Source organism: Strix uralensis, chromosome 3 (assembly GCF_047716275.1).
Source record: "Strix uralensis isolate ZFMK-TIS-50842 chromosome 3, bStrUra1, whole genome shotgun sequence".
In the NCBI taxonomy this organism is placed as follows: domain Eukaryota; kingdom Metazoa; phylum Chordata; class Aves; order Strigiformes; family Strigidae; genus Strix; species Strix uralensis.
The window spans coordinates 98,385,906-98,410,241 of NC_133974.1; the positions used below are offsets into that span (position 1 = coordinate 98,385,906).

A 24,336-nucleotide genomic window follows, 5' to 3' on the forward strand; every position below is an offset into this window, starting at 1 on the left:
AGAACTTGGCTGTTGATGCAATCTTATGTATTACGTTTCTGGCCAGGGTTTGGGTCTTTCGGGTATGTAAATTGCAATGTCAGAGCTTAGCTGTCCAGGCCATTCATTATACACAGGGGGAAAAACACTAAAACTCACTAATGTAAGAAGTGTTTAGCTGCAGTATGGAGAAAAAAAAAAGCTCAAGGCACTACTAGTATGTTCCTTGAGCTACTTGAATAGGAGACTGGTGAATGCTGGAAGCTCTTCAGAAGGAGAGTGCTAGCAATAAGCTGTGTTTGGACACCCGAAAAAATAATGCCTGGCAGCGCTATTTTGTATTAGCAGTTACTGATTACAACCATTAAAAGATAGGAATTGATCTGAACAGGTTAATCTCTATTTAAGAGATGATCGGGGTTTTTTTAACCCTCAATTGGATTAGGATCTGCCATGCTGTTAGTCTTTGTCCGAGTGCCCTGAAGATCAATGGGTGGGTAACTGGGTGGGTACCACCATTGGCTCTTCACTGCTGTAGGTTGTGTGGTTACTTTTAATTACAACAGATTTAGAAGGAAGGAGTTACTTTCTACACCTGTGAAGGTGATGGTAGCCTACTTATGCAGGTTCTTCAGAGGAAGTGTCTGTACTGGCACTGCACCTTTCAAAGGCAGTTATCAGAAGGGTCAAGGTCCAACAGCTTCCGCACTGTACCATTTAAGTGCATGTTTGGAAAGGAATTTCTTAATGCATCTGTGCTCCTACAGCGTGATCAGCGTTATTACATAGGCAAAACTGGCAATTTCTATATGGAAAAAGATTGGCATGTTTAAGAGCAGCACTGGGGTAAAGGACTGGGTGGGTGAGGCAGAGGCTTGGATGGGGGAAAGCCCATTTATTTATGGGCTTGTCAGGACTGCTAGAATATGATGGCTTATACTACTGCCACAAAAAATGGAAGTGGGGAGCTGTGGCATTTCAGCCTCTATAATGTCATTTTGTCAATTTAATTTTTTTTTCTTCTTTTAAAGAGTAGCATGACAAGAGGCACCCTCAGCTCCCCGGACAGAAACACACTTTTGAAATGGAAGCAACAGTCTGAACCCCAGGACATGTTTCAGAAGGGTGATCTGCAGGGCATTAATTCTGCATTTGAGGAAAGCTGGGTAAACTCTACAAAGAGGTTGGTGGTACAGACCTTTAGCAGGCTAGTTCCCAGCTCTCAAATATGGATAACTTCTTTGTTCTTTCATTCTTCAAAGATCAATGCAAACCTTTATTTTCTATAAATAATTTAATAAATACTTTTGTTTTACAATGATACAACAAATAACAAATTCATAGCAAATGAGTCACAAAGAATTTAGGATCAGTATACTTTAATAAGGTATCAGTGTCAAAATACATTTCCTTATCAAGTTAAAGTTCCCATACAGTTATAATATTGTCAATAAGAATTCAGCAATATAGATTATGAAATAATTACAATAAAAAGTATGATTAATATTAAGACATGGAATATTTTTTCAGAGTGTTTTAGTAAACTGTTAGGGTATAACATTTTTAATGCTGAAACTACACAAATAAGAAACAGAAGAGCAGTATTCAAGTGTCTTTAATCCTTGAAGCCTTTAAGTCCTTGCTACTGCAAATTTGTCAAATCGGGATTGCCAGTTGTCATCAGATTTGGATGCTTACAATATATTTTTTCCACACAGTAATAACTTCACTATAGTTGTAGATTATTTTTGTAATAAACTCTTAAAAGATAGGGACTATCATATTTTTTTACATTATGTACCAATAACAAAAGATCTTCAGCTTTTCTAAGTATGTGTGGTTAAGACTCACTTAACACAGGGAAATCTGAAGTGCTCTGTGAACCCAAGGCTCCCTCTCTGTAAGTGTCAGTGCATGATATAAAGCAATTTTATAAACCAGGCTTCAGCAGAATCAGAAGTCTCAAAAGATGATATCTTTATTCTAAGGTTCTGGGCCAGATTTTTATCTTTTGTACATTGCCACAGTTGCATTTTCTTCAATGAAGCTGTGATGATTTATACCAGTGGAGGAAACAAGATTATATATCCCAACATATATCTAGGTCTGTATGTATTTTAAAGTCAGAACTGCTCACCTGCCTTTTATTACTTTAATATTTTTACTGTTTAAATATGTTGTAATTTAAACTTTCAAATCCTTTGACAGCATTCAAAACCTTAATTTTTAAAATATGTGCATGACAACTAATGGTAGTTGGAAAGGAGCTCTGAAAATGGCTGGCTGCCTTTTAATGACATTTCAGCTACCACTTAATGTAAGGCAAGTAAAAATGATAGAGACCTGCCAGCTATTCATCTTACTACACAATCCTTAATTCTTTTTGTCTACTTATAACTGAGTTAGCTTAATATACTGGGAAATACTACTTTAACTTCTAGTTTTAACAATTCAGTTTTGCAATTATATTGCTAGCTAGCGTATAAAATGAAAAAGGGTAACGTTAATCAGAGTGTTAGTACTGGCTGCTGGTCAGATTCCTGAAGTATCAGCAACACCATAACAAATATTACTAGTTCTAGCAGAAACAGCTCTTAAAGTTGTTGTGTCCTAGATATAGCAAAAGTACCAAGAGATGATTAACTGACCCAGAGAGAAATTTAAAAAAAAAAAAAAATAATCTGTTTTGTGTAAAAAATAAAGGAAACTACAAAGAACAAAACAAGAAACCTCAACACAAGCAAAAACACAGGTCTAAATCCTCCACTGGGGTAAATCTGTAGGACTCCCTTGACTGTAGAGCTAAGCCAGGTTAAGGCAGCTGAGAATGTGGCTTGCTTCTGAGGAAAAAAGCTTACAACGTGCAACTTTCACAGATACCCACAAACATTGCAGTTCACCATTCACATTTCTTTCAACAAAGTCTGTAAAAATGAAAGAGGGGGGGGAGGCAGAAGGCTGGGATTTTTCTTTACTATGCTTTTCCAAAAGTTATTAAAGTTACAATACAATAAATGCTGGAAAACAGAAAGACTTAAAGGATTTCAATTTGGCAGATCGACAAAAAACTGTGGTTGGAGATCAAATTTGTTTCATTCATCTTTGGCAATAAAAATAAATCATTGCAGTACTGCAGCCAAAGTATCACATGATGAGGCATTTATACCACAGCTTTTTATTAGCATGAAATTTGAAGCAAATTTCAGTGTATAAATTACAGGTAATGAGATAAGGGGAGGGTAATCAAACTCTCTAAACAACACTTTAATTGCAATACAGAAAATACAGTAGATGTATTTCTTTAGTATGAATAATAAAGTGAGTAACTTCAAAAGGCCACTATTTGGTAACGTGGACAGGTTCAATGTCTAAGTAAAATCCTGTAAAAGTGTACTGGTATTAGAAATTGTCTACTTGCAAAAATATATTTAAAAACTGAAGCTGTTTTGAACAGTATAGGCCACGGAAAATTGCAGGATTGCTCAGGTTGCCTGGTCCAGTGCTCTGAGCAGTTCGCTACCCTGCAGAAGCGTAGAGCTGCCCAAAACAGGGACGTTCACCTCACAGTCATATCTCGTCAACTCGGGTAACAAGTAGGGTTCAAAGGAGGGCCCCAGCAGGCGACTGGTCATACCTGGAAGAAATTAGTGAAGTCAGTCATGGTGCTGAGACCAGAGAGTCAGAGGACTCTTCTCCTCTCCTCCCTCTTCTGTTTATACCAGTTACAATTTCATTTTGTGTTTATATCAACATGCCTCAAACCACCAGCAGTTATGGGTTTCAGAGCAAGCCTATGTATCACTCTGCCTTAACTGTTGTGTCACATGCACACATGCAGTTTTTCACCTCCACCCCCCACTTTAAATTGTTCTGAGAAAAATTATATTGGTGCAGATGAAGAAAGCTGTAGTAGACAACAGTTTCTAAATTGACACCCACTCCCCTTATATATTAAAGGGGACATATATATGTATACATGTCCCCTTTAATGACTTATTTTAACATTTAGAAGGCACATGTTAAGACTCTAACGTACAAACCTCCCATATCAATGATGCAATGAAGTTGTTTAGTACAATTTAATCAAATCCATCACAAGAGTATGGATGGAGGATGACTGGACCTCCAAGGTAAAAAGGTATTACGTTTAATTGAAATGAAGAGCAAAAATATTTTTTCCTCATGTATTACAAATGTAAACATTAAAGTTTCACACTAAACAAGAGAACTAATTTTTTTCTTTCATGGAATTAGTATCGGAAGCAAATACAACATTTTCCACTTTCTGTATTTGGCAGCTCTTACCTGATGCTTTATGAGCTGGCTGGACAGTATAGGCCTGATAATGGGAACTGTAAAACGGAGGGGGAAACGCTCCTGCTTTCAAATTCTCACCAGGACTGCCACAGGGGGATTGTTGCTGCTGCTGTTGCTGCTGCTGCAGTTGATTCATTGGTTGGCTCAGACCTCTCGAGTTACAGACAAATTCATCTAATTTACATAGTAGGAAAAATAGTTTAATTAAGCCAGTGTAATAATTATAGTAGATAATACTAATTCAAAGCAAAGTTGCTCCTCGGCATGACGATCACATGGCATAGGCATCTTGTCACAAAGGAAGTCCACAAACAGCACTAGCTCTAGAAGTAGTATTGCACCCAAAATATGCTTGTATAAGGAAACACAGTGTCGTAGAGAGAAGGTATCAGCTCTAGCTCCGAGATGTCTACACCCTGGATCAGCATGAGGTAAACACATCTCCATTAAGCTGATCTCTGTTACCTCCAAAGCAAGGGTGTCAACATACATGAAACCAACTATCTGGTAGTTATCAAATGTACCTTAAATTGTTCAGCTCTTGGTGATACAACCTGATCTTTTTACTTCTAGCTTAGTGTAATATTTACAGACCTTATTTACATTTCATTTTAAAAGAGTCTGTTTCTATCCCACCTGTCTTAAAATTGTGTTTCAATATGTAACATTGCAAAACCTCTTTCTTTTCTCTTACCAGTAAGAACACTTGTGCTGAGAGACTTCTTTTCTGTAATCAAGGAACAGTTTTCCCCTTTGAGAAATTTCATTCTCTTCCACATTAGGTGAGATGGGTTAATGACAGATGGATCTCCCTAGAAGGTGAAGAAAAGCAAATCAAATAATTACACTGACCATGGTGAGTCCAAAGTTGTGAATGGGATGCATTTCTTATGATTACCCCACTCAGCTGTCGCAATGTTTGTTCTTCATAGTCCAGTTGTCGCTTCAGTTTCAAACTGTTGGACAGAGCAATTCTTGCCGGGTTTACATCTATGCCTCGTTGCCCAAAAGCATCCAGGGACCTGTGGAGAAAAGATCTCTGGATGAGTGAGCAGGGAGGCAAATCTAAACCATTTTGTTCTTTTATATAGATTCTTCTTTCATTTAAAGACATTTAAGGTGTCTTTGACACATGATAGTGGACAGACCTCAAACGCCAAATGTTTCTATTTCCTTTTGTTAGTCATACCACAAGGTTTGAAAACTTTTGGGATCAAAGACTAATGGGAGTCTAGCATAAAGAGCCTCTAGGGATCTCCAGACAGACATAAAAATGTCATGAGATTTTTAAGGATAGGATGTTGAGAGCCACACTGGTCCCCTTGCTTTGCATACTAAATATGAACACACAGGTTACTGTTTGGGGACAAACCTGTCTTTCCAGATGCATATTCAGACACTGGTATTTCTGCAACCAAGAAAGCAAAATGCAGGCAAGCTGTACAGCTTCATGTTTTAAAATGACTATTGCTATTTTGTGTACTTCCTGAATGTTTTAGCATGACCAGCACTGAAGACCCAGGAGCTACAGCGAAACTTCTAGCTATGATAGGCAACTTCTAGGACTGTAGACTCTGATCTACATCTCATCACATACTGTTCAGGTGTGTAAGAAAGTGAACAAGGTGAGGAAGGGTTGTAGAAAAAAAGCCTGTAATTTTAAATCTTAGTTGTAGTATTTACATATGCCAACAATAAATGTATTGTCATCTCTCCCTCTCCCCTATTTTCTGTTGTGCAAAAAATGTATGTGAGGTAAGAAAGTATGCATGGGTCCCAGCTTACTGCTGGGCCAGTAAGCCTTTTCAGTACTTTTCTTAAACTGCATAAAGTCAAGCAGGCTTTGCAAAATTACTGGGGTAATTTTTACCTGACCAGCAGGAAATCCATTCATGCGTCCTTACAGACAATGACAAATTAGCCCACTTCTGCTTCCACCAGACTGACTGTCACTGGGAGAGCACCACACTAATTTCCCCAGAGGTGCAGTCTGATGTTTATCAAAACAACCCTTCCAGCTGAACTGAGAAAAAGAATTTTTCAAGATTATGACCCCCCTCATCCCCCAAAATCTTTTTTGAATAAAATACATAGTTATACCACAAAAACTCTTACCTTTTTTTATATATGGACATGCTTGGAGAATGTACTGGTGGCCCTGAGGTGGAACTTGATAGGGATCCTGAGTATTTATCCATGAGTCTCCATTTAGCAGGAACATATTCTAATGGGGGATCAGGTGGCCACTGGGTGTTTGGTCTTCCTCCCATCGAAGACAGGGGAGTACTGGCTTGGTCATGGTATGGTGGCAGTGATGACCTACTCACATTTTTGAAGAACACTGATGACAGGGACCCATGACCAGGGTTAATGTTTTTATTTGATAGCTGTGGGCAATATTTCTCTGGGAGGAACTGATTCTGTGAAGCAGAAGCGAGGGGTTGGAAGATGGTACTCATGCTACTTAGACTCTGCTGGGTATTTTGTGCACTTTCAGAGAGAGGATGTTCTTCTTGGCAGATTGGGCTGAGCTGGAAATCTTCTCCATCCATAGGAATGTAAGGAGCCAAGGTTTCAAGGTCCAGTTCATTGAAGTCAGTCTGCATAAAGTAAGTTCATAAAGAAACTAGAAGTTAATAAATGTTGTGGGAGTTAGTGTGATATGGAATACCAGTAGATGTGAAGCTAAAAAAATCACTGTATGCCAAATTTACCTACATGAAACTGGCCAGCTCTTATTTATTAAGTATGTCTTATTTCTATGACTAGCACACATGTTCATTATATCATCAGCAGCAAAGTAAGACAATAAACAGAAGAAAAAAAACCTCTCAGATAAGCAGTATTTGCTAAATTCACTTCCATGCAGCCTGCAACATCAGTGTGGTCTGAAGTAGATCTTGTGTTTTATTACACTTTGGAATAACTTGTCTGCCAAGACTACAGCATGGCATGTAGTTCAATTTCAGGCTTTTTCATGCTAAAACAGAAAACTCAGCTTTCTCATAATCCAGGTACATGAAAAAATGTGTCTAAAAATGCAAAAGGTTTTAAAAATATAGTTGGAAGGACACTACTGCACTTTTTTTTTTTTTTTGCCCCCCCTTGGAGGACTAATCATATTTAAATTCATTTCTTTTGGAGTTTGACCAGAGCTGAACAGAGAGGGAAATCAGTGTTGGCCCACCAGTCAGCTCATGACGGGGGCACTTTTCTAACATTCTTTTTTCCCACCAAAGCTGTTGATGTGGTGGGACACACCTGAGCAACCAAATGCTGAATCTGACATATCTGAAGTTTGCACATGTCAAGTCTTGCACTGAGTTTGATCCTGATCCACATTTTCCTCCTACCTGTCCACTCTTTCTATTTCTTTCATTGCTGTTTCTATGTCCAGACTTCTGAAATTTCTTCAGGACATGGACTACAGCCTACCTAAGTCTGAAAATTGCACCCCAAACTTTCTGTAGGATTAATAGAAGGAAATGAGTGTAAGGTCTGAGCTGCCAGCCAGCAATTCCTGCTCCTTTCTCTTAACTATAAAAAAGTATAAGCTCTTAACAAAGACATTTCAATTAAGTATCTCAAGTTAGGTGGGCTGAATCAGGCCTACACCTTTTATTCACTAGCTCACTTGATGCAATGTTATAATAGTGGAGGATTAAGAGAGTTATTTATGAAGGGAATTCCCACACTTACACCCTGATTAAAATGCAGGAGATGGAGACTGTATGTTACTTTATGTGCAACTGTCACATCTCTCTGAAATCTTCCAAGAGGTAAGACAAGAAGAATATATCCAAAATGACAGTTTTAATTTTGTAGTTAAAGGAGATATGTGCTATGAGGGGCATTCCTTTCTCATTTTGACATTTTCCAAGAATTAGTTTGCTTATATTTTGTTCTAGAAAGGATGTTTATTTGCTAGTCATTAGGCCAGATTAAAAAAAAATTGCTGCTGCCTGTATTCCTTATCCAGTCTACAGAAGCTTCCAACTTCTGAAAGCTCTCTGCTGCTTCTTTCTTTTTAGCAGTGCCACCACAGTGACATCCTAAAGCACTTGCTTCAGAGAGTTAGGCATAGAAATTTACACCCCAGCTTTTGAAAGCATGTGTTTTTGTTAGTGTTGTGCATCAGAGCTTTGGTGTATATGTGCAAATGCAGTTTGCATGTTCTATCACGATATCTGCACCTACAGCATGCATCTGTACTACCTACTAGCAGTGGCTTTTGGAAGAGATATTAGTTCCTTACCTGGGAGGTACACTGACTTTTTGATTCTGTGTCCATGGCAAAAAGTTTTTCAATCACCTCAATCTTAAGATCTTCATCCACAGAACTGTAATAATCTTCTGGGCTGCTTGGCTGCACAGAAATAAGAATTTGCTATAAGCAGCAAGACACCACACTATTGGCTTAGCATCGTGCCATTTATACTGTACTATTGAGTAGTAGATCTTTCCTATGAAAAGCAAATGGTCAGACTGTATATATAGTGTCCTCAAGCAAATGGTCAGACTGTATATATAGTGTCCTCAGAACCAAAACTGTCCGCTTCTATCATATGTTCTTCTCCAACACAAGAATACTTGTCACTGCAAAACATAGGCACCCAATACGTGAACCTAATTGTCTTCTTGGTTTAAATGTTTTTTGTCAACTCAGACCAGGAACATGAAATGTACACTATGAAAGACTTTTTTCAAGAAGGGAGATGGTTAGCAATACCTCAAAGCCTTTCTTAGGGTTGGACATCCTCTAGTAAAGGCCAGCTAAGAGTGGCTCTAGGTCTTGGGGACAACACCCCGAAGATACGTTCATTCTTTCAGCAAGGAACTCCATGGAGCTGCTCTCAAAAGCCTGAGTCTAAAGACTATAGCTTCTAGTTAACAAACAGAAAGAGGATGGGGCTGGGGCAATGTTGCTAGCAACTGCGCTATTTTACATTAGCTTCTTATTAAGGCTAAATCCATGAATGGTGGTAGCATGTTCTTCTACTAGTTGTTTTATAGGTTATAATAATTATTGAGGGACAGCTGGGAGAAAATTAGGAGTGCAATGTAAAGGCAGGATATAGTTTCCATTTGATGTTTTTGCTATTGATGCTTAAGATATATGCAGTACAGAAGGGATATGGATACACTGGGCCTTGTTAATAAGCAATGATACAGGACTGCTAACATGAAAACATCATCTACATATATTGATGGGACTTACATACAAAACATAACATGCATTTTTCTTAAAGCCTTTCTTACCGTGGAACAGCTACTGTTGCTGCTTGCACTTGGAGTACTGCTGCCAGGTGCAATCTGAGGCATTGTAAAGGATGGTATTGTCAGTGTTTCACCTTGAGCAGCGTGGCTTTTCACTTCCACTGGCCATGCTTTGTTTGGTGTCAAAACAGCACTGGTGAAGGCAGGGGCTTCCTCAAATGTCTGTGTCCCTGGATGGAGTTTTAACAATATTAATAAATGCTTCTAGCTTGTGCTGTGTTATGATATAATTGCAGCTATTCATTAAAAGTAAACACTGCTCCTAGTTGCCATGACAATAAGTTGGCACAGACTAAATGCATGTTGTTTAGTCAGCAAGAAAGCCTGATTCTGCTCTCATTCACAGAAATTTTCCACTGGTGTGAGCACATGGGCTCTTACAGCCATTACTCCCAACTTGTACACACAGCAAACAGACCTTGTCTATTAAGTTTCTAAATGTAGGCTCACACGTGGTTCTTTGTTGCACAAAAATTATTTATACAAACACTAACCAAAATCCAGGGAAATAATGGCATCGCCAGGTGTTGGTGCCAGCTGAGCAAGTTCCTCTGGTTCCTCCTTTAACTTAGTAAACAAGAAGTCGCTCTTCTCTGTCCCGGGGATGCTGCTCTCATAGGCAGTGCTCATTGTCAGCAGGTGAGGCTTGAAGAGTGATTCCGTTTGGTCCATGGAGAACACAACATCGTTCTTCTCAATTTCACTAACAAGAAAATAGGTTTTAGGCATTTTGCACTCTAAATAAAAAAAGATGTAGGTAATGTAGGCAGTATAAACTGTCTAAATCTGGGGCCCATACAAGCATTTTGGACTCTCTGGGTTGCACGCCAGGCTCTCGACAGGCGAGGCATGGTTCCAGCGTTGCTGAGCACCACCATCTCAGATGACGCAGAGAGTGTGGTCAGGACTTCTGTGGGAATACTCAGGCCTTTGTTGCTCTGCTTTTTAAAGGGATGTAGTCGAGGCTATAATGACCCAGACTATCACTCAAATGAGTATTTCCTACTTTGGCCCCATCTCAGACCAAAAATACTTGAGTTTTGCCAAAGAGAGGCAAAACTCCTGATTGGTCCTGATTTTTGAGGTGGTAAACAGCTTCGCCTAGCAACATAAGATACAATTACTACTTAATTTTATCTGTCTGTCACAGCATTAGAAAAACAAAACACATTAGCAGTTGTGTTACACAATAAAATCTTCAGTGCAGGCTTTATACTCTGTTGTATCAGAACGGCAGCCACTCTGCAGAAGAGAAAGGCTGTGGTGTATTTCAACAGCGTGTATGGGAACGGGCATGCCACATTTTTCATTGATGTCTAACATTAATAAACAAGACTGAACAAACATGACTAAACTGATTTCAGAATAACAACACTGAATAAATAGACCCTTCAAAAGTTCCTCTGATTACTGCATTTCTTCCAGTACATGAATCCATACGTGGTTTTTCTGTCCCGTACAACTTACCTCAGCACATAGTTGACACAGACGATACACTGAGGCTGTAGGTTGCGCGTATTGTAAATCACCGTTCCTTGAGTCTCCAGCCATACGTATCCACCATGCTTGGCAAGCATACGGTACTGGCTCGTCACTACTTGACCTTTTGTACACACTGAGAAAAGGGGGCAGAGAAGATATAAATAATGCAGCAGGACATGAACACACAATATGTAACATTTGTTTTAAATAAACCCGCTTCTGAGTTTTCATTACAAAAAACTGCACTAAGACATTTGTTAGCAAGGATGTTTAACTTTGGGAAAATTCAGCCATTTTAAATATAAAAGGGGGTGTTCATTTGAAGTTTCAGCTCAAGATTGGAAATTTGAGTTCTGGCATTTGAGCTCTTGAGATGGTCTGAATATTCAGATCAGAGTGCGGGATATTTTAAATTTAATATAAGATCCCACCTGCCCCCAAAATAATGCCTGCTGGCTGCATGTTACTTGAGAGTCCCTGTTCTAGAAGTGCCTCAAGTTTGGGCTCCCAAGCTGATCTGTAGAAAAGTGAATTTATCTAGGAAACTAGTTAATGGTTTCCATATTTAGGTGATGGATAAGCCCAACAGTCAGATGACTTAAAAGCTATACTCACAAAAAATTTTAAAAATCTTACAGTTTAAATCTATACCTATGTCCTTTTATACCTTAAGAGTTAGGAGCTGGAGACATCAACACCACAAATAAAAGTGAAAGTGGCACTAGCACAGCATTGGTGTTGAGAGGCTGAAGAAGTAATATCACTCTTAAAAAAGTATCAGAATTAAGGATGGTAAATGGGACTGTTTTGCCTAGAAGAAAAAATAAAGCTGAACTATTATATTTCTCTCTTGAGCTTGAACTGTGTTGTTCTTCTACAATAGCTTGAAATTAGCAGCCTAGAAGGAACAAAGACCCATGTGACAAAACAAATAATGTTTATTTAACTCAAAATGTTTTTTTGATCTGGGCTGTGTTTCTCAAGCAATAAACTGACAATAGTACAACTTGGGTTTAAAACTTGCTCTAGATGTCTGAAGGGTGAAATCCACCCCCCCCCCCCCCCCCCCCCCCCCATATTTTGTAATATTTAAAGAGAATGAGTTTTTCAGTGTGGAGTTTTGGACTTTGGAGATGTAAAGTTTTATAATATCCTGTCTGTTATAAATCCTTTCCTAAAAGCAATGAATATTGTCATGCAATTCACAGTTGTCAGCTGAGGAAAAATATTGTCAATTAATGGCAATAAAATTAGGGCTGGAGTATGCAAGCAGTACCCGTGCTAATAAGAGTTTGTATTTGTAAGCAGACGTAGTCGCACTGAGTAGCAAAAGTGGGAACTGGCTCAGCTAAACCTTTGACCGCATTGGCAATCTTTCCTTTTAAACAGATTTTACGCCTGAAGACAGTATGCCATCAAACTAATGCCCTAAAAATAATGCGGTTTGACTCAGTAAGGCTGGAAACTTGATTCTGCAGTCTTTGTACAAAAAAATTCCTTGTGATTGTGGCAATTAACAGAAGCTATTTATTGTCAAGTCTCTGCTACATCTCCACCATACAAATGTACAAATCCAGGCCTGTGAAATGCAACAACTGTTTTACAGATAATCATTGCGGTGTTTATCCTTCTATCTCTGAACTTTGTTTGTTTTCTTCCTAGGAGTATTTAATCATCCTTCATTTAATTTATTTAGACAAAGTAGAACATTACTTTTATTGATTAAATACTTCTGGTGGAACAAAATCAAAAGGCTTTCATTTCAAAGTGTTTTAGTGACTGGACTGTTCTGCTCTGCTTGTGAAACATAATTACACTGCTTCCTAATCATCAGCTCATCAATAAGAGTCACAGTGTAGGCGCCTGTTACATTACAAAGAAGCTTTTTACTGCTTTAATCTTTTTTATTATTATTATTCAAAGCATGTCATGTTCTGATATAATAAAGTACAGCAGAATCCCTCCGTGGGGTAATCTCATAAATTACTAATATGTTCGTAACTGCTTTGTTACCAACGCTACGTTTAAGGTTCTGCCTTCAGAGTGAACTTCTCACTTCTCATTTTTTTTAAGTATATATATCCTTTATGTTCACAGAACTAGTAATATCTCAATGAAATAGGCTCCAATTATATTCCTTATCTTTGGGTGGAGAAAGGGGGAAGGCTGGGATGAATTCAATTGAACACAAAATTTATTTTTTAATTGCTAAGAAACACTTGAGAAATACGATTCATTTGGAAGGCCTGTCGAATTTCTGCTACGTACTACCAAGTGGCAGGCCCCAGATGGTGACATTCTGCTCCCCACTGAAGTTAATAGCAAAATTCCCATTGGCTTTAATGGCAACAAGACTAAACTCTAACTGGAAGCGATTATAGATTATTAACTGCTGAATTGAAAAATATAGCTCTACAGTCAATCTTTTGTGTAGAATTATGTAACAAGACAGCGATTTTCATCTTGTGTGCATAACATGAAAAACTGGGCAGGCTAAATACTGACAAATGCACTCTAATCTTCCATTTGATGGTGACTAATTAAGACTTTCATACTCTATATGCAACTATACTTCCAGCCAAGAACACAAACACTGTTGTGGCTTGTTGGAATGTGAAGTTGTTATTTCACCTCAAGAAAAAAAAAAATGACCCTGCAGTACAGTGAAACTGCAATAAGCATGATTTATCACTAAATTAGAAGGAAGCAAAGAGAGGGAGTTCTGCTTCTATCCAAGAGATTCATTTGAGGTTTTTCTCCCTCTCTCTCTTCAAACTTCAGTCTCCTTCCTCTATTTGCTATGAATCTTTACAATACTAAATGGTTGGCACTGTCAGAATTGATGACTGTATTATTGCGTGAATATAGACTCTATACACAGCATATTTCTAATAAAAATTATTGTTTAATAAATACGAGTGTACTGAACATGAATTTTGAGGTGGATATTTCCACGTATGAAAGACCATTGGCAGGAATAACTAAGAAGTTCTGTATAGCTACATGCTAGGAAGAACTAGTAAGTTCTGTGTAAGCCGTATACCTTGCTTGGTTACCCTGTGCATTAGGCAACATCTCAATAGCACACATTATGAAACCTAGGGATTTCCTATTCAGAGGGCTTATGTGTGTTTTCTCAAGTCACAGCTTGCTGTCACTTTGCCTTTGTGGTGGTTCTCCAAGTTGGTAAGAAGCCTGACTGTCCCCAGAAGACACAGGAAGTATTTATGTTAGAAAAACTAAAGGGGTCATATTTGCTGGTGATGTAAACTGATGGGTTCTGTTGTGGGCAACAGCATTTATCACAGCGCAGACTCTGGTCCTGTGCTTCCAACAGTAAAGATCATCCTTGCTGATCCTGTGCCATCATAAACACTATGGAACAGTTTAATCCTATATATTTATAACCTGTGCAGTGTACAGTGCCTTGAGCACTTCTGCTAGTATAACTCACCCCTCTAGACTTTCCGTTGCCTGAATTCTGCTTCTGAATCAGTCCTCATGCCCAACAGCAAAAGTTCATAGGCACATTGCATCTAGACATAAGCTCTGCATTACATGAGGGGAATTGAATTGCTAGAGTGAGGTGCAACCTCAATCAATGCCTGGTCAAGACGGGTACTAGAAACTCTCCAGAAATCTTTACATGGACAAGTCCCAACACAGTGGTCTCATTTAATTAACTAGGTAGGGATAACCAACAAGGGCCTGCTCTCTCACTCCTGTTACCAAAGAGACTGCCAGCTCATTTCATTCCTTCCCTGGTGTCATCCCATTCTTCAAAATGCAACACAACAATTCAAAAACAACAGTGCAGCATACCCACTGATTTCTCAGGACGACTCTTGATAGCCAAGCATAGGGTACGGACATCCTATCTATGAATATCACTAATTCATCTTCACTGTTACAAGCATGAACACATTACCTAAGAAACAATTTTCACAAATACATTCCCAGACAACTAACTCCAAGTACAGTGGGATTTTATTCTTTTTTTTTTTTTTTTTTTCTTTTTTTTTTTTTTAAAAGCAGCTCTGGAAACAGGATGATTCATACCAACACTGTTTTACAGCACACAACTTTAATCACTGCCAAACATTCTTTCAAGTAACGTTTCAACTCAAAGCTGTCCTGAATCCTTGCCATTAGAGCTAACACATATTCCCCCTTTTCCCCTTAAGGTCAGACAGCTATTCTTTGCTGCTCCTTTTCTCTGCAAAGTACAGAAACACTTTCTGTTTGGTCGGCAATTCCCTACAGATATGACCTAAGTCATGGGCTTTTTTCCTGAGGCACAAAGACCTTAATCATAGTAACTACAAGGTGGGGTGCTTTTAGCTTGTGGACTCCAGTCTAGGAGCTTTGCTTTGTTTTTAATAAAGATAGCAGCAGCAAACATTTTAGTGTTCATTGCTGAGAACTCTCCCATGCACTAGTTCAGTGGTTTTAACAGCCAGAGGTGGAAAGTGCCATTTGTACATTAGTGCACCATGGTGTCTCCAGCCATAGCATCAACTCTAAGGACAAAGACTGAAGATTTAAATCAAATAATTTTAAGACACCTTATGTGAGAGAGAGAAGAAGCATAACTGTGTGGCCTGTTGAAGAGAGGGAACAGATATGGGATCTGATCTCTGCTCCTGGAATAATTCAGGTACTTTACATTAAAAACGGCCAAAACTGGCAGTTCACATAGGCATAAGAACAACAAGAAGCATCTGTTCCTAGCAGTATATATTATTTGTGTAATGAATATCCCTTTTAGAAAGTCTCCCTGCACATCTGTTTTCGGTGGGGAAGGTAGTTCTTATTTGGTAGCAGAAGACGTTCAAAAACACACTGCAATAAGCTCTTCCTGTTACCCTTTACAACTGCTTTTCCTGCCAAGCTCAACGGCACACCAGAAGGACAGTACCACCAGTAAACACACTTCTCACCAGGGTAGTACTGCCTAACTCAGCTTTTCAAATTTTCAGCTGATCCTCCTATTATCCCTTAAGAGAGAGAGCAATTCTCCTCTCTACCACCCCAGTTTAGTTTATTTACGGCAAAAATCAGATCCTCTGGAAAGATCATCAGCAGATTTCAGCTATGGTAACCTGTAAGCTTTCTTGCAAAGCGTAAATACTGTTCTCAGAGAATATCTGCACACAAGGTGCATTTGCATTTTCAACTACTTATTTAGGTACCCGCAAGCTGTGCTGTACGTGCAAACTATGAAGAAAAATAAGAATGTGACTTACAGTTCTGGTGACTCTTGGTCATACTCTCTGAGTCCAAGGCATGGTAGAACTCGTATGCCGAACGGCCCAGCAGCTCCTCTGGATGGTATCCAATCAATTCTGTTATTCTTGGTTAAGAAAAAAACCCAAATTTTTAAAATTCAGGTCACCTTAGCCTTATGCTTACATGTGCAGAGCAGCTATCAGCTCTAGTTCTCAGGCTAACAGAATTAAAACCACAAGATGAGAAATTCTGAACTTTCAAATCCATTAGGAGCTGTAGAGGACTTCTGATCACGTTCTGAAATATTTCCATGTTCAGAATAAACTGTCCTTTACTACTATTGGAATAAAAATTCCTAGCCATTACATGTGTTGCAAATTTTCCCAGGCCTATTGCACAGTATCTCTTATAGAAGGTCACGTGAGGGGCTAGTGGTTGGCACCATCAGGTTTAAAAGTATGTTTGTGTACATTTTAAAAACATATATAAAAGGGTTAAACCACTACTTTGGGTATTGCATTCAATAAAATAAAAATGCAAGGTAAGAAATTAAAAGCAGTTAAAAGAAAAAAATCAGCTCTTCTACTTAGTGTTTCTCAATCATATGAGAACTTTAGCATAGGGATTAGGTTACTTGGGTGACTAATCCACAAACTAACTAGGATTTTACACAAAGAAAGCTATGATCTCAAAAACTAGACTTTTTTCAGAGCCTTTCTAAGTATTTGGGCAAGGCAGGATTTCTCACAATTTCCTGAATAAATGAAAATAGGTCATCAAACTGTGCAGATGATTTTCTCTAATGAGGGGGTGGAGGAAAAGTGTTCTTTTTTCCTAAATTCAATTGGAAATACCATCACACACAACTTTACGGGAAACACACCTAGTAAAAAAATAATTCAAAAGCAAAGATACCGTATCTTCTGGGCAAACAAGGAAACGTTACTGTTTTCCAAGTCAACAAACACTCTTGAATGCCTTTTCCTAGTTTTTAAACTTCAGTAACAACCTGTAATGTATCAGAGAGCAAGCAGCAGCAGAAATGACTACAAACCACTGCTAAGCTGTCATAAACCTAGAAAAGCCAGGAGGTTTGCAAGGAGTGCTCACATCTTGCAGCACATCACTGCCGTCAATGGTAGCGCCCAGGTTTTATGCCTCGTAACTAACTCCCTTGGAAAGGCTTTATTTGCCACCACCACATCTGATTAGTGGTGTTGCTACTCTTACAAGACACATCCTCAGGTCTGTACTCCCTGGAAGGACAGCCTTGGCCCAGCCCTCCAGACACAAGCATGTCTTTACAAGACAGACATGTAAATACTGTAAAACAAACAGAGCAAGAGCATGGCATTCATCTTCTGGATCCCCCTCCAGCACAGAAGACACATAAGATGGAGCTATTTTGTGTATGGTTTGAATGCCAAGGCATTGAGTCAGCTTTTCCCTTGCCTCCACAGAGCTATAGCTCATACCCCTGGGACACCTTGGTTTTTGTCACTCTGAAAACTACTCTCTGTCCTGATTTCCATGGAATGAACCTGGGTTTATAATGGTTTAGTTGAGTAAAGACTGTTTATGTTTACCATATTATTTACGCTTACAGTTAGACTGACAAAGGGGAAATTTTTGAATCAGGTTTCAAAAAGAGTTGCTTTTTTGACACTCTTCACTGACAAGCTTCTGAGCTTTTAAATTGCACCCCAGCCAAATCTGTAACTTTTCTCTGAAACCACAATTGCTTTTTCTTTTTTAATAAAAGCAGAAGTTCTCATAATGAGTTGGCTGTCAGAGCTGAACCATCAGGAGAAAACAACAAATACAGAAGGAGCCCTAATAAAAGTAAACTTCCCAAAATACAGTTGCTGCTTGACTTTACACAGTGGGACACATTGGTGTAAGTGGCCAGGGGCTTTTGCCAGGACCAGTGTAAATATTCTGTCTTTAAAAACAGAAACTATGGCCTTTGGTTATATAATGGCATAGTATCATAAAACCATCCTGGTTAGTTTGGAGCTAATCACAAGGGGAAGGCTTTTAAAATTCAGGAAGTTGAGGATTTACTCTTAATCCAGTTATTGGGAGCTGAGAGCCAAGTGGGGGTTGAGCGGGGAGAAGGAAAAGGAAATAAAGATAATGGAAAGAAAAGAAGCATCATGTACCCAGCAGCACCAATGAAAATCCAAAGCCACATTACAGCCTTCATGGGTGTCAACAGTGGAACAGAGATAGGAAGCAAAAAATATGTACCACAGCAGGCTGAGGGACCCGTAACTCTTATCATATAGGAATTGCAATCTCTATGCCAAATTCTCTATTCCAATCCTATAATTCCCCTCTCAAATTGCTCCTTACTGTTCATAACAAGTGCCCTCACTATAAAATTACTCTTCTTGTCATTCCATGGCACACAACAACTTGTGGTGCGATCCTGCTGTGACAATGTCAAATTTAATTAGACCTAATGTAATCTTTCATGAAAGTTAGCAGGTGGTGGGTTGATATCTTTTTACTACAGCTGACTAAAAAGTATACAGAAAGATAGCAATAAGATATCAAAGAATTACCCACAAACCCCACAACATTGGCCAAATTCTACACCCACACCTGGTAACAGTGAAATACCAATCAAGAGTAATTTTTTAAAAATAGTTACTTTAAAAAAAAAATAAATGGCTAAACGGCCCATTCTGTGCCCTTCTTACCTGATCTGTAAATCTGTTACCAGTATTCAGACTCATTACATTTCTCTTTAAACACTCCTGGGAGTGAAAAGAGTTTTTTAAAACATTATAGAATGTTTCTTTCTCCCATCCCAAACAACGCTAAAACTGGCTGACAATGTTTGTTAGATACATTTTAAAATACCACTAGTTTATAACAAACACCCTCTCTCCAAGAATTGTTAGCAGTATTTGTTTTGGGTGCATGAACTGGCAGATCACACCCTCCTTTATTCCTCCTCAGGTGCTGCTGACTCTGAAAAGCTTAAAAAAATCTTGTGGCCTGCAGGCAGTGCAGGGCTGGAAGTCAGATTAGCGATTCCGTGCCATGTTACGCACCAGGGCCATGGTGGGCAGCTATCCCCATCTCCATCACACCTGTCCTGTGACTTCTCCCAAGACCTTCATGGAAGATGACTGGCCGCAGCTGAGAGCCTGAACAGCACCTGGCCAGAAGGCAGAGAGTGCTTCAGCAAAGGTCTCTGCACTGACCTCACCTGAGCACCGCTTTGAGGCTCACCAGTGAGGTGCACCCTCCAAACTCCACGTGCTTTCCACAGGAGCCTCTTAGTAATACGAAATGCTAAGTGAATACACAGAGGACTAAGTGCAAAGGAAAAAGCATCCTGTGGAGGTATAAGGAGGAGGAGTATGTAACTAAGAGAGTAACAGAAATATATATGTCCTGTGGGACCAAAGGGTCATTTACAAAACTGCGTCCAGAACACAAGACTTCTACTTTTGCTTAGACACCAGACAGAAAATTGCTCTTTGTGCAAGCTGTGGAATGACAAAATTGGAAAACAAACTGTATGGTGGTTTTGGATGGCATCGCTGCCATGGTAGGCTTTTTGTTTCCTTTGCATTTGCAAAAGCAAAATGGATGCTAATTAGAAGGATAATAATATTTTTTGTTGAAGAAGAAAGACAGGTGGGCTGAGAGGCTGGTTATTCTCCCGTTAACCACTCCTTTCTGAGGGAATCTTAAGTTTCTGAGCTAAACTTGTCACCATGATGTACTGAGGTCAAAATCTCAGAAAACACAGTAAAGAGGTGGGCAGTAGCCCCCCGCAGCAGCTGATCTGTCCCAACTACCACTCCTTATATGCTTTTTGAGCATATAAACTACTTCAGTTTCTCTTAATCTACCCATTTCTTGGGATGTGGAGTAAAGGCAGAGTTTTGTGCTTAGGTACACAATGAAGAAACAGGCAATATGAATACTATTTCTAGATTTGTACAACTTTGCTGTACTTTATCTCTCTGAGACATGGCAAAGCAAGCAAAGCTCACTGCTTCAAAGGCTACCTCTCCTACGAGATGAGCTATTTCAAGTGTTTTGGTTTTTCTTAAAATTGTGCTTTTCTGTCTCTTTATAGCAGCACAAAGCTTTTTATTGTATACCATTTCTTGAGTTAAAATAGTATCGTAAGAACCATCAGTACTGAGAATTCAGGCTCTTTGTGAAAGACTGCTGTAATGTTTACTGCTCATAAAAAAATAGCTGGGTATATATTCGTCAGGCAGTGTGTGGATTGTGTGTGTGAGGGCGTGGATCTCTTAACAAAGTCTTTCTGTATTCAAACTGTTACCAAGTTATTGAAGTTAAATTGGTCTTGACGGGAACAAACAAACAAAGTTATACTTAAAGCAGAATGAGTTAAAAAAAAGAGGGGAAAAAAAAAAAAGCACCCAACACAGCCACTACGCCTGGGGTAAAGCACCCTGCCAGCCTGCTAGAGCATGTGGCAAGAGCAGCGTGGCAGTCCTGCCAAGTACCCACGTTTTCTCTCGAAAATATTCATGGTGGCATTTTTGCATAAAATGCAAAATCCTGGGACCCCTGTCCACTTCTCAGAGGGATGGCTGGCATGGTCAGTTGTATCTGCCCTGCTAGGCAAAAAAAATAGATGAGTACATTAAAAACTTCACCAGGACTCTTGCCTCTCCTACTCATTTGGTCTATATAAATCAAAGTTTCGTTATTAACAAAAGAAGTTGGTTGTGTTTGTTTCTTAAATATGACATATACCAAAAGCCAGTTTTGCCAAATGCGGATCTTTGGCTTCAGATATCATCACTTCACTGTTGTCTCCATACTGCATTTTGCCCCTGAGCAAGGACGGAGGAACAGGAGGTCCTTTCAAATGCTTATTTGCATTCTCACCTAATTTTAAAATATTCCCCAAATATAGGTCAAATGGCAAACTGACTTAAATCCTCATATAAGGTCCTGTGCCCACTTATTTCTGTTTTACAGGGACATAACTGGAAACACAGTACAACTCAGTTTCCTCTCAGTCAGGCACAGCCTGGATCCCACATGTACACTCGTATTAGGAGAAATCTAACTGGGACCAACACTATTGGCACTGCACCTTCCTGCACCACCCTATTCTGAATCACATACAACCTCCATCACTCATTTTTCTTCTTCAACTCTTCCATTAAAATGTTCCAATCAAGAAGAAGCAAAAAAGAGTATAACAAATCGCGTCTCTTGTTACCAGGATCATACAATTCCCCAAAGCAAGCTATGCCCTGAAAATAATGGAGAACATACATGTTGCAGCGTGCTGGTGCCAGGGAACTTGTTTGTGACACAGCCTCCGGAGTTGCTGCCTGCACATCTTGCCCCGTGCAGAACAGATCTGTTTCCTTATCCTTCTCTCCCCACAGGCATGCTACCCACAGCAATTACGAGCAGAAAGTGCTTCCCTCTCCCTTCCCCAGCACCTCAGAGAGGTCGCAGGGCTGAAGGTGAAAAGCCAACACCACTTGCAATGCCACGTGTTACCCCTCCTTGCTTTCAAAACCTTGGTCCCCTCCAAAACACAGCGTATGGTTTTCCTTTGTTATGCATAAACCGTAAAGGCTGAGACTGCATGTGCTGGGGGACCTGAAGTAGTTTTGGGGTTTTCTATCAAATTCAGATACAATTTTCACTTCTGTTTTGTGGATTTTTCCACCACAGAAACATACTACCGCTATTTCTATCTACCCATCACCCCCGTGGCCCCGCATAAGAAGGTACGCTGAGCATCAGCTATGCCACCAAGGTAACAAAATTGCCTTCGTACAAGACTTGCCTTTTTTTCTGACTAAAACACCCTTACTGGCAATCTTCCCTGACACAGAAGCATTGTGCAGCTGAACATTTAAATCCTCACTTGGATTACTGAATTATACCACTGATCAGCATTTCTGTATTACAGCTAAAATAATCCTTCCTGTAAACCACTTAGCCAAGATAAATGGAACAAGGGAACATTTTTAAATCACTCTCCAGGAATGGCTGAAGCAGGTATTTAACAAAACAACCTATTTTTGTTATTTATATCTCACAAACCTTTCTTAACAGGCTCATCACCTTGCAAAAGCTGTTTTAAGAATACAAACATATCCCATGTAACCACTGGCAAGTCATAGGCCCACATATATAAATTATTTTTGGAAGGCAAAATATACAGGCTGGCGTCTCCCACATTTTAAATGAGGGATGGCCAGTCTTGCCTGCTTCATACTGCATCTGTCCTGTACCCTCCTGAGGAAAAGCCAAAAGAATCAAGGCACTTTCATGTCAGCCAACTAATTTTTGTTATAAAGTGTTGAAAGGTAGCCAGCTTTTATTTTGCATATTGCAAACTCAGAGACTATGTGATTTCCTAAGGAGATGACAGACGTGATCCTCGTTTTCCACAAAGATAAATTTCAGCTTCATGTACAAAGGCAGCTCTCTTTTGTACCCACTTAAGCTTCACACTCCAGGTGGATGCTCCCATTAGTAAGGCCAGTATGGCTGCCATTCATTAAGGTACTTCCTCAGAAATCCTAGACTTTCTTTAACCGAATGCTTCAAAGATAAAAACTTAATGCTCCCTGGAAGCAGACCTGTCCACATCAGATGAAATGCAAAGGGGATACTCAGATTGCTGCAGAAGCCTGCTAGAGGAGGCACGCTGTCCTCAAGGATATCAACCCTGACCTGGGAAGAAACAGACTCTTATGGAGAAATGAGCTCTGTCAGCCCTGCAGCATCACTGCAGAAAGGCCAGTGTAGGTTGAAAAGGGTTTAGGCATCTGACTGGCACATGCTGCTTTTTCTCTCTGCTCCTCAGCCTGGATTTACATTCCTGGCATAAGCTGCTCCTTCAATGCAATTTGTCTAGCAGCACTGAATTTGATAAGAACAGCTGAGTGTTTTGCATTTTTATGCATCTAGTGATGTGTCGCCTGCTGGAGAGAAATCAACATCCCTCCGGGAGGGAAGCAAGAGCCAGGAGAATCTGCTGGGAAGAACCCAAAAGGTTTGTGAGGTCTCTTCCTTCTCTGGCCTGGCTGGCTTTTTACAGCTTTATCATAATCTCAATAAAATGTGAATGAAACATCCAACCAAAACTATCTAGTAAAAGATGTGCTGGTTTGTTGCCTGGTTTTAAAGAAAAATCTCTGAAATTCCCTACAAGTTAAATCCTCCAGAGGAAGCTGTTGCATTTTACTGCCATGTGCAAAGTTTTCCCTGTAAATCAACTCCCAGTATTTAAGGCAGGGCATAGTATGTCATTCTTTTTAAAATAAGCATGTGTATCTTTAATGGGATAGTATCAGTCCCTCTAATTAATCCCCTGCATTAAGTCTGGCAGAGACATGTGAATGCCGCAATACAGCAAAATCCTGTTACTCTCCCCTAGCCTGCCGCTGACTGGCCCCAGTAATTCAGAGGTACATTGCTTTTAATAAGGAGTCACTACCATATTGTTGCTTCCCCTCCCCCCCCCCCCAGCAGAATAATTCTATTGATATCTCAATATTTTCATCCTGAAAGAGGTAACAAGAAAAAAAAAAGCAGTCGTCTGTTTTATTGCGGTTACATCAGAGGACATTTCTAGTTACAGCACACTTGCTGCTAAATTCTCATAGAGGTCAGGAGAAGGTCAGTCACAAGTTTCACACTTATAATCTTGCTTTCATCCACAGCTGCTAACACTGCTAGTTTATACAGCTGCTTTATCACATTGTTTAAAATAATAATCTTGCTTAGCACAAGTTTTAAAAAACCTTCGATGGATGAAAAAAATAACCACAATCTCAATCCTGTGAGTTTTTGCATAAAATGTGAGCATATGTATAATCCCAGTTGATAACCCTACAGACCTCAGCAGTTGCCAGCATCTCTGAATTTCAGGAGACCAGTTTCATTAGACAGAAAACTTCATATTAAATTCAGAGATGACCTCATAAACTTAAAAAGCCCCAGAACAAACACCAAACCCACAGTAGTATAGACAGGACTTTCTAAGGAAGCGGGGAACAGGAAGACACTTCATGG

General features: G+C 39.5%; 1 protein-coding gene and 1 long non-coding RNA gene across 4 annotated transcripts in view; one reads left to right on the plus strand and one right to left on the minus strand.

The window, feature by feature from the left end:
• Positions 1–1,341: 1,341 nt before the first annotated feature.
• Positions 1,342–24,336, minus strand: part of EPAS1 (endothelial PAS domain protein 1) — a 79,595-nt gene continuing 56,600 nt past the window's right edge. For all 3 annotated transcript variants that reach the window (XM_074863548.1, XM_074863550.1, XM_074863549.1), the window contains 10 exons: positions 16,302–16,408; positions 11,041–11,188; positions 10,068–10,276; positions 9,556–9,743; positions 8,552–8,662; positions 6,412–6,896; positions 5,195–5,318; positions 4,991–5,108; positions 4,285–4,470; positions 1,342–3,613 (listed from right to left, as the gene is read on the minus strand). In XM_074863548.1, the coding sequence (XP_074719649.1) occupies positions 3,462–3,613; positions 4,285–4,470; positions 4,991–5,108; positions 5,195–5,318; positions 6,412–6,896; positions 8,552–8,662; positions 9,556–9,743; positions 10,068–10,276; positions 11,041–11,188; positions 16,302–16,408 (1,828 nt within the window). In that variant the 3' untranslated portion in view covers positions 1,342–3,461. The remainder of the gene's footprint in view (positions 3,614–4,284; positions 4,471–4,990; positions 5,109–5,194; positions 5,319–6,411; positions 6,897–8,551; positions 8,663–9,555; positions 9,744–10,067; positions 10,277–11,040; positions 11,189–16,301; positions 16,409–24,336) is intronic.
• On the plus strand, positions 5,054–6,009 carry LOC141941214 (uncharacterized). Its single transcript, XR_012628249.1, has 2 exons — positions 5,054–5,152; positions 5,796–6,009. It is a non-coding gene; the product is annotated as an uncharacterized LOC141941214 (long non-coding RNA).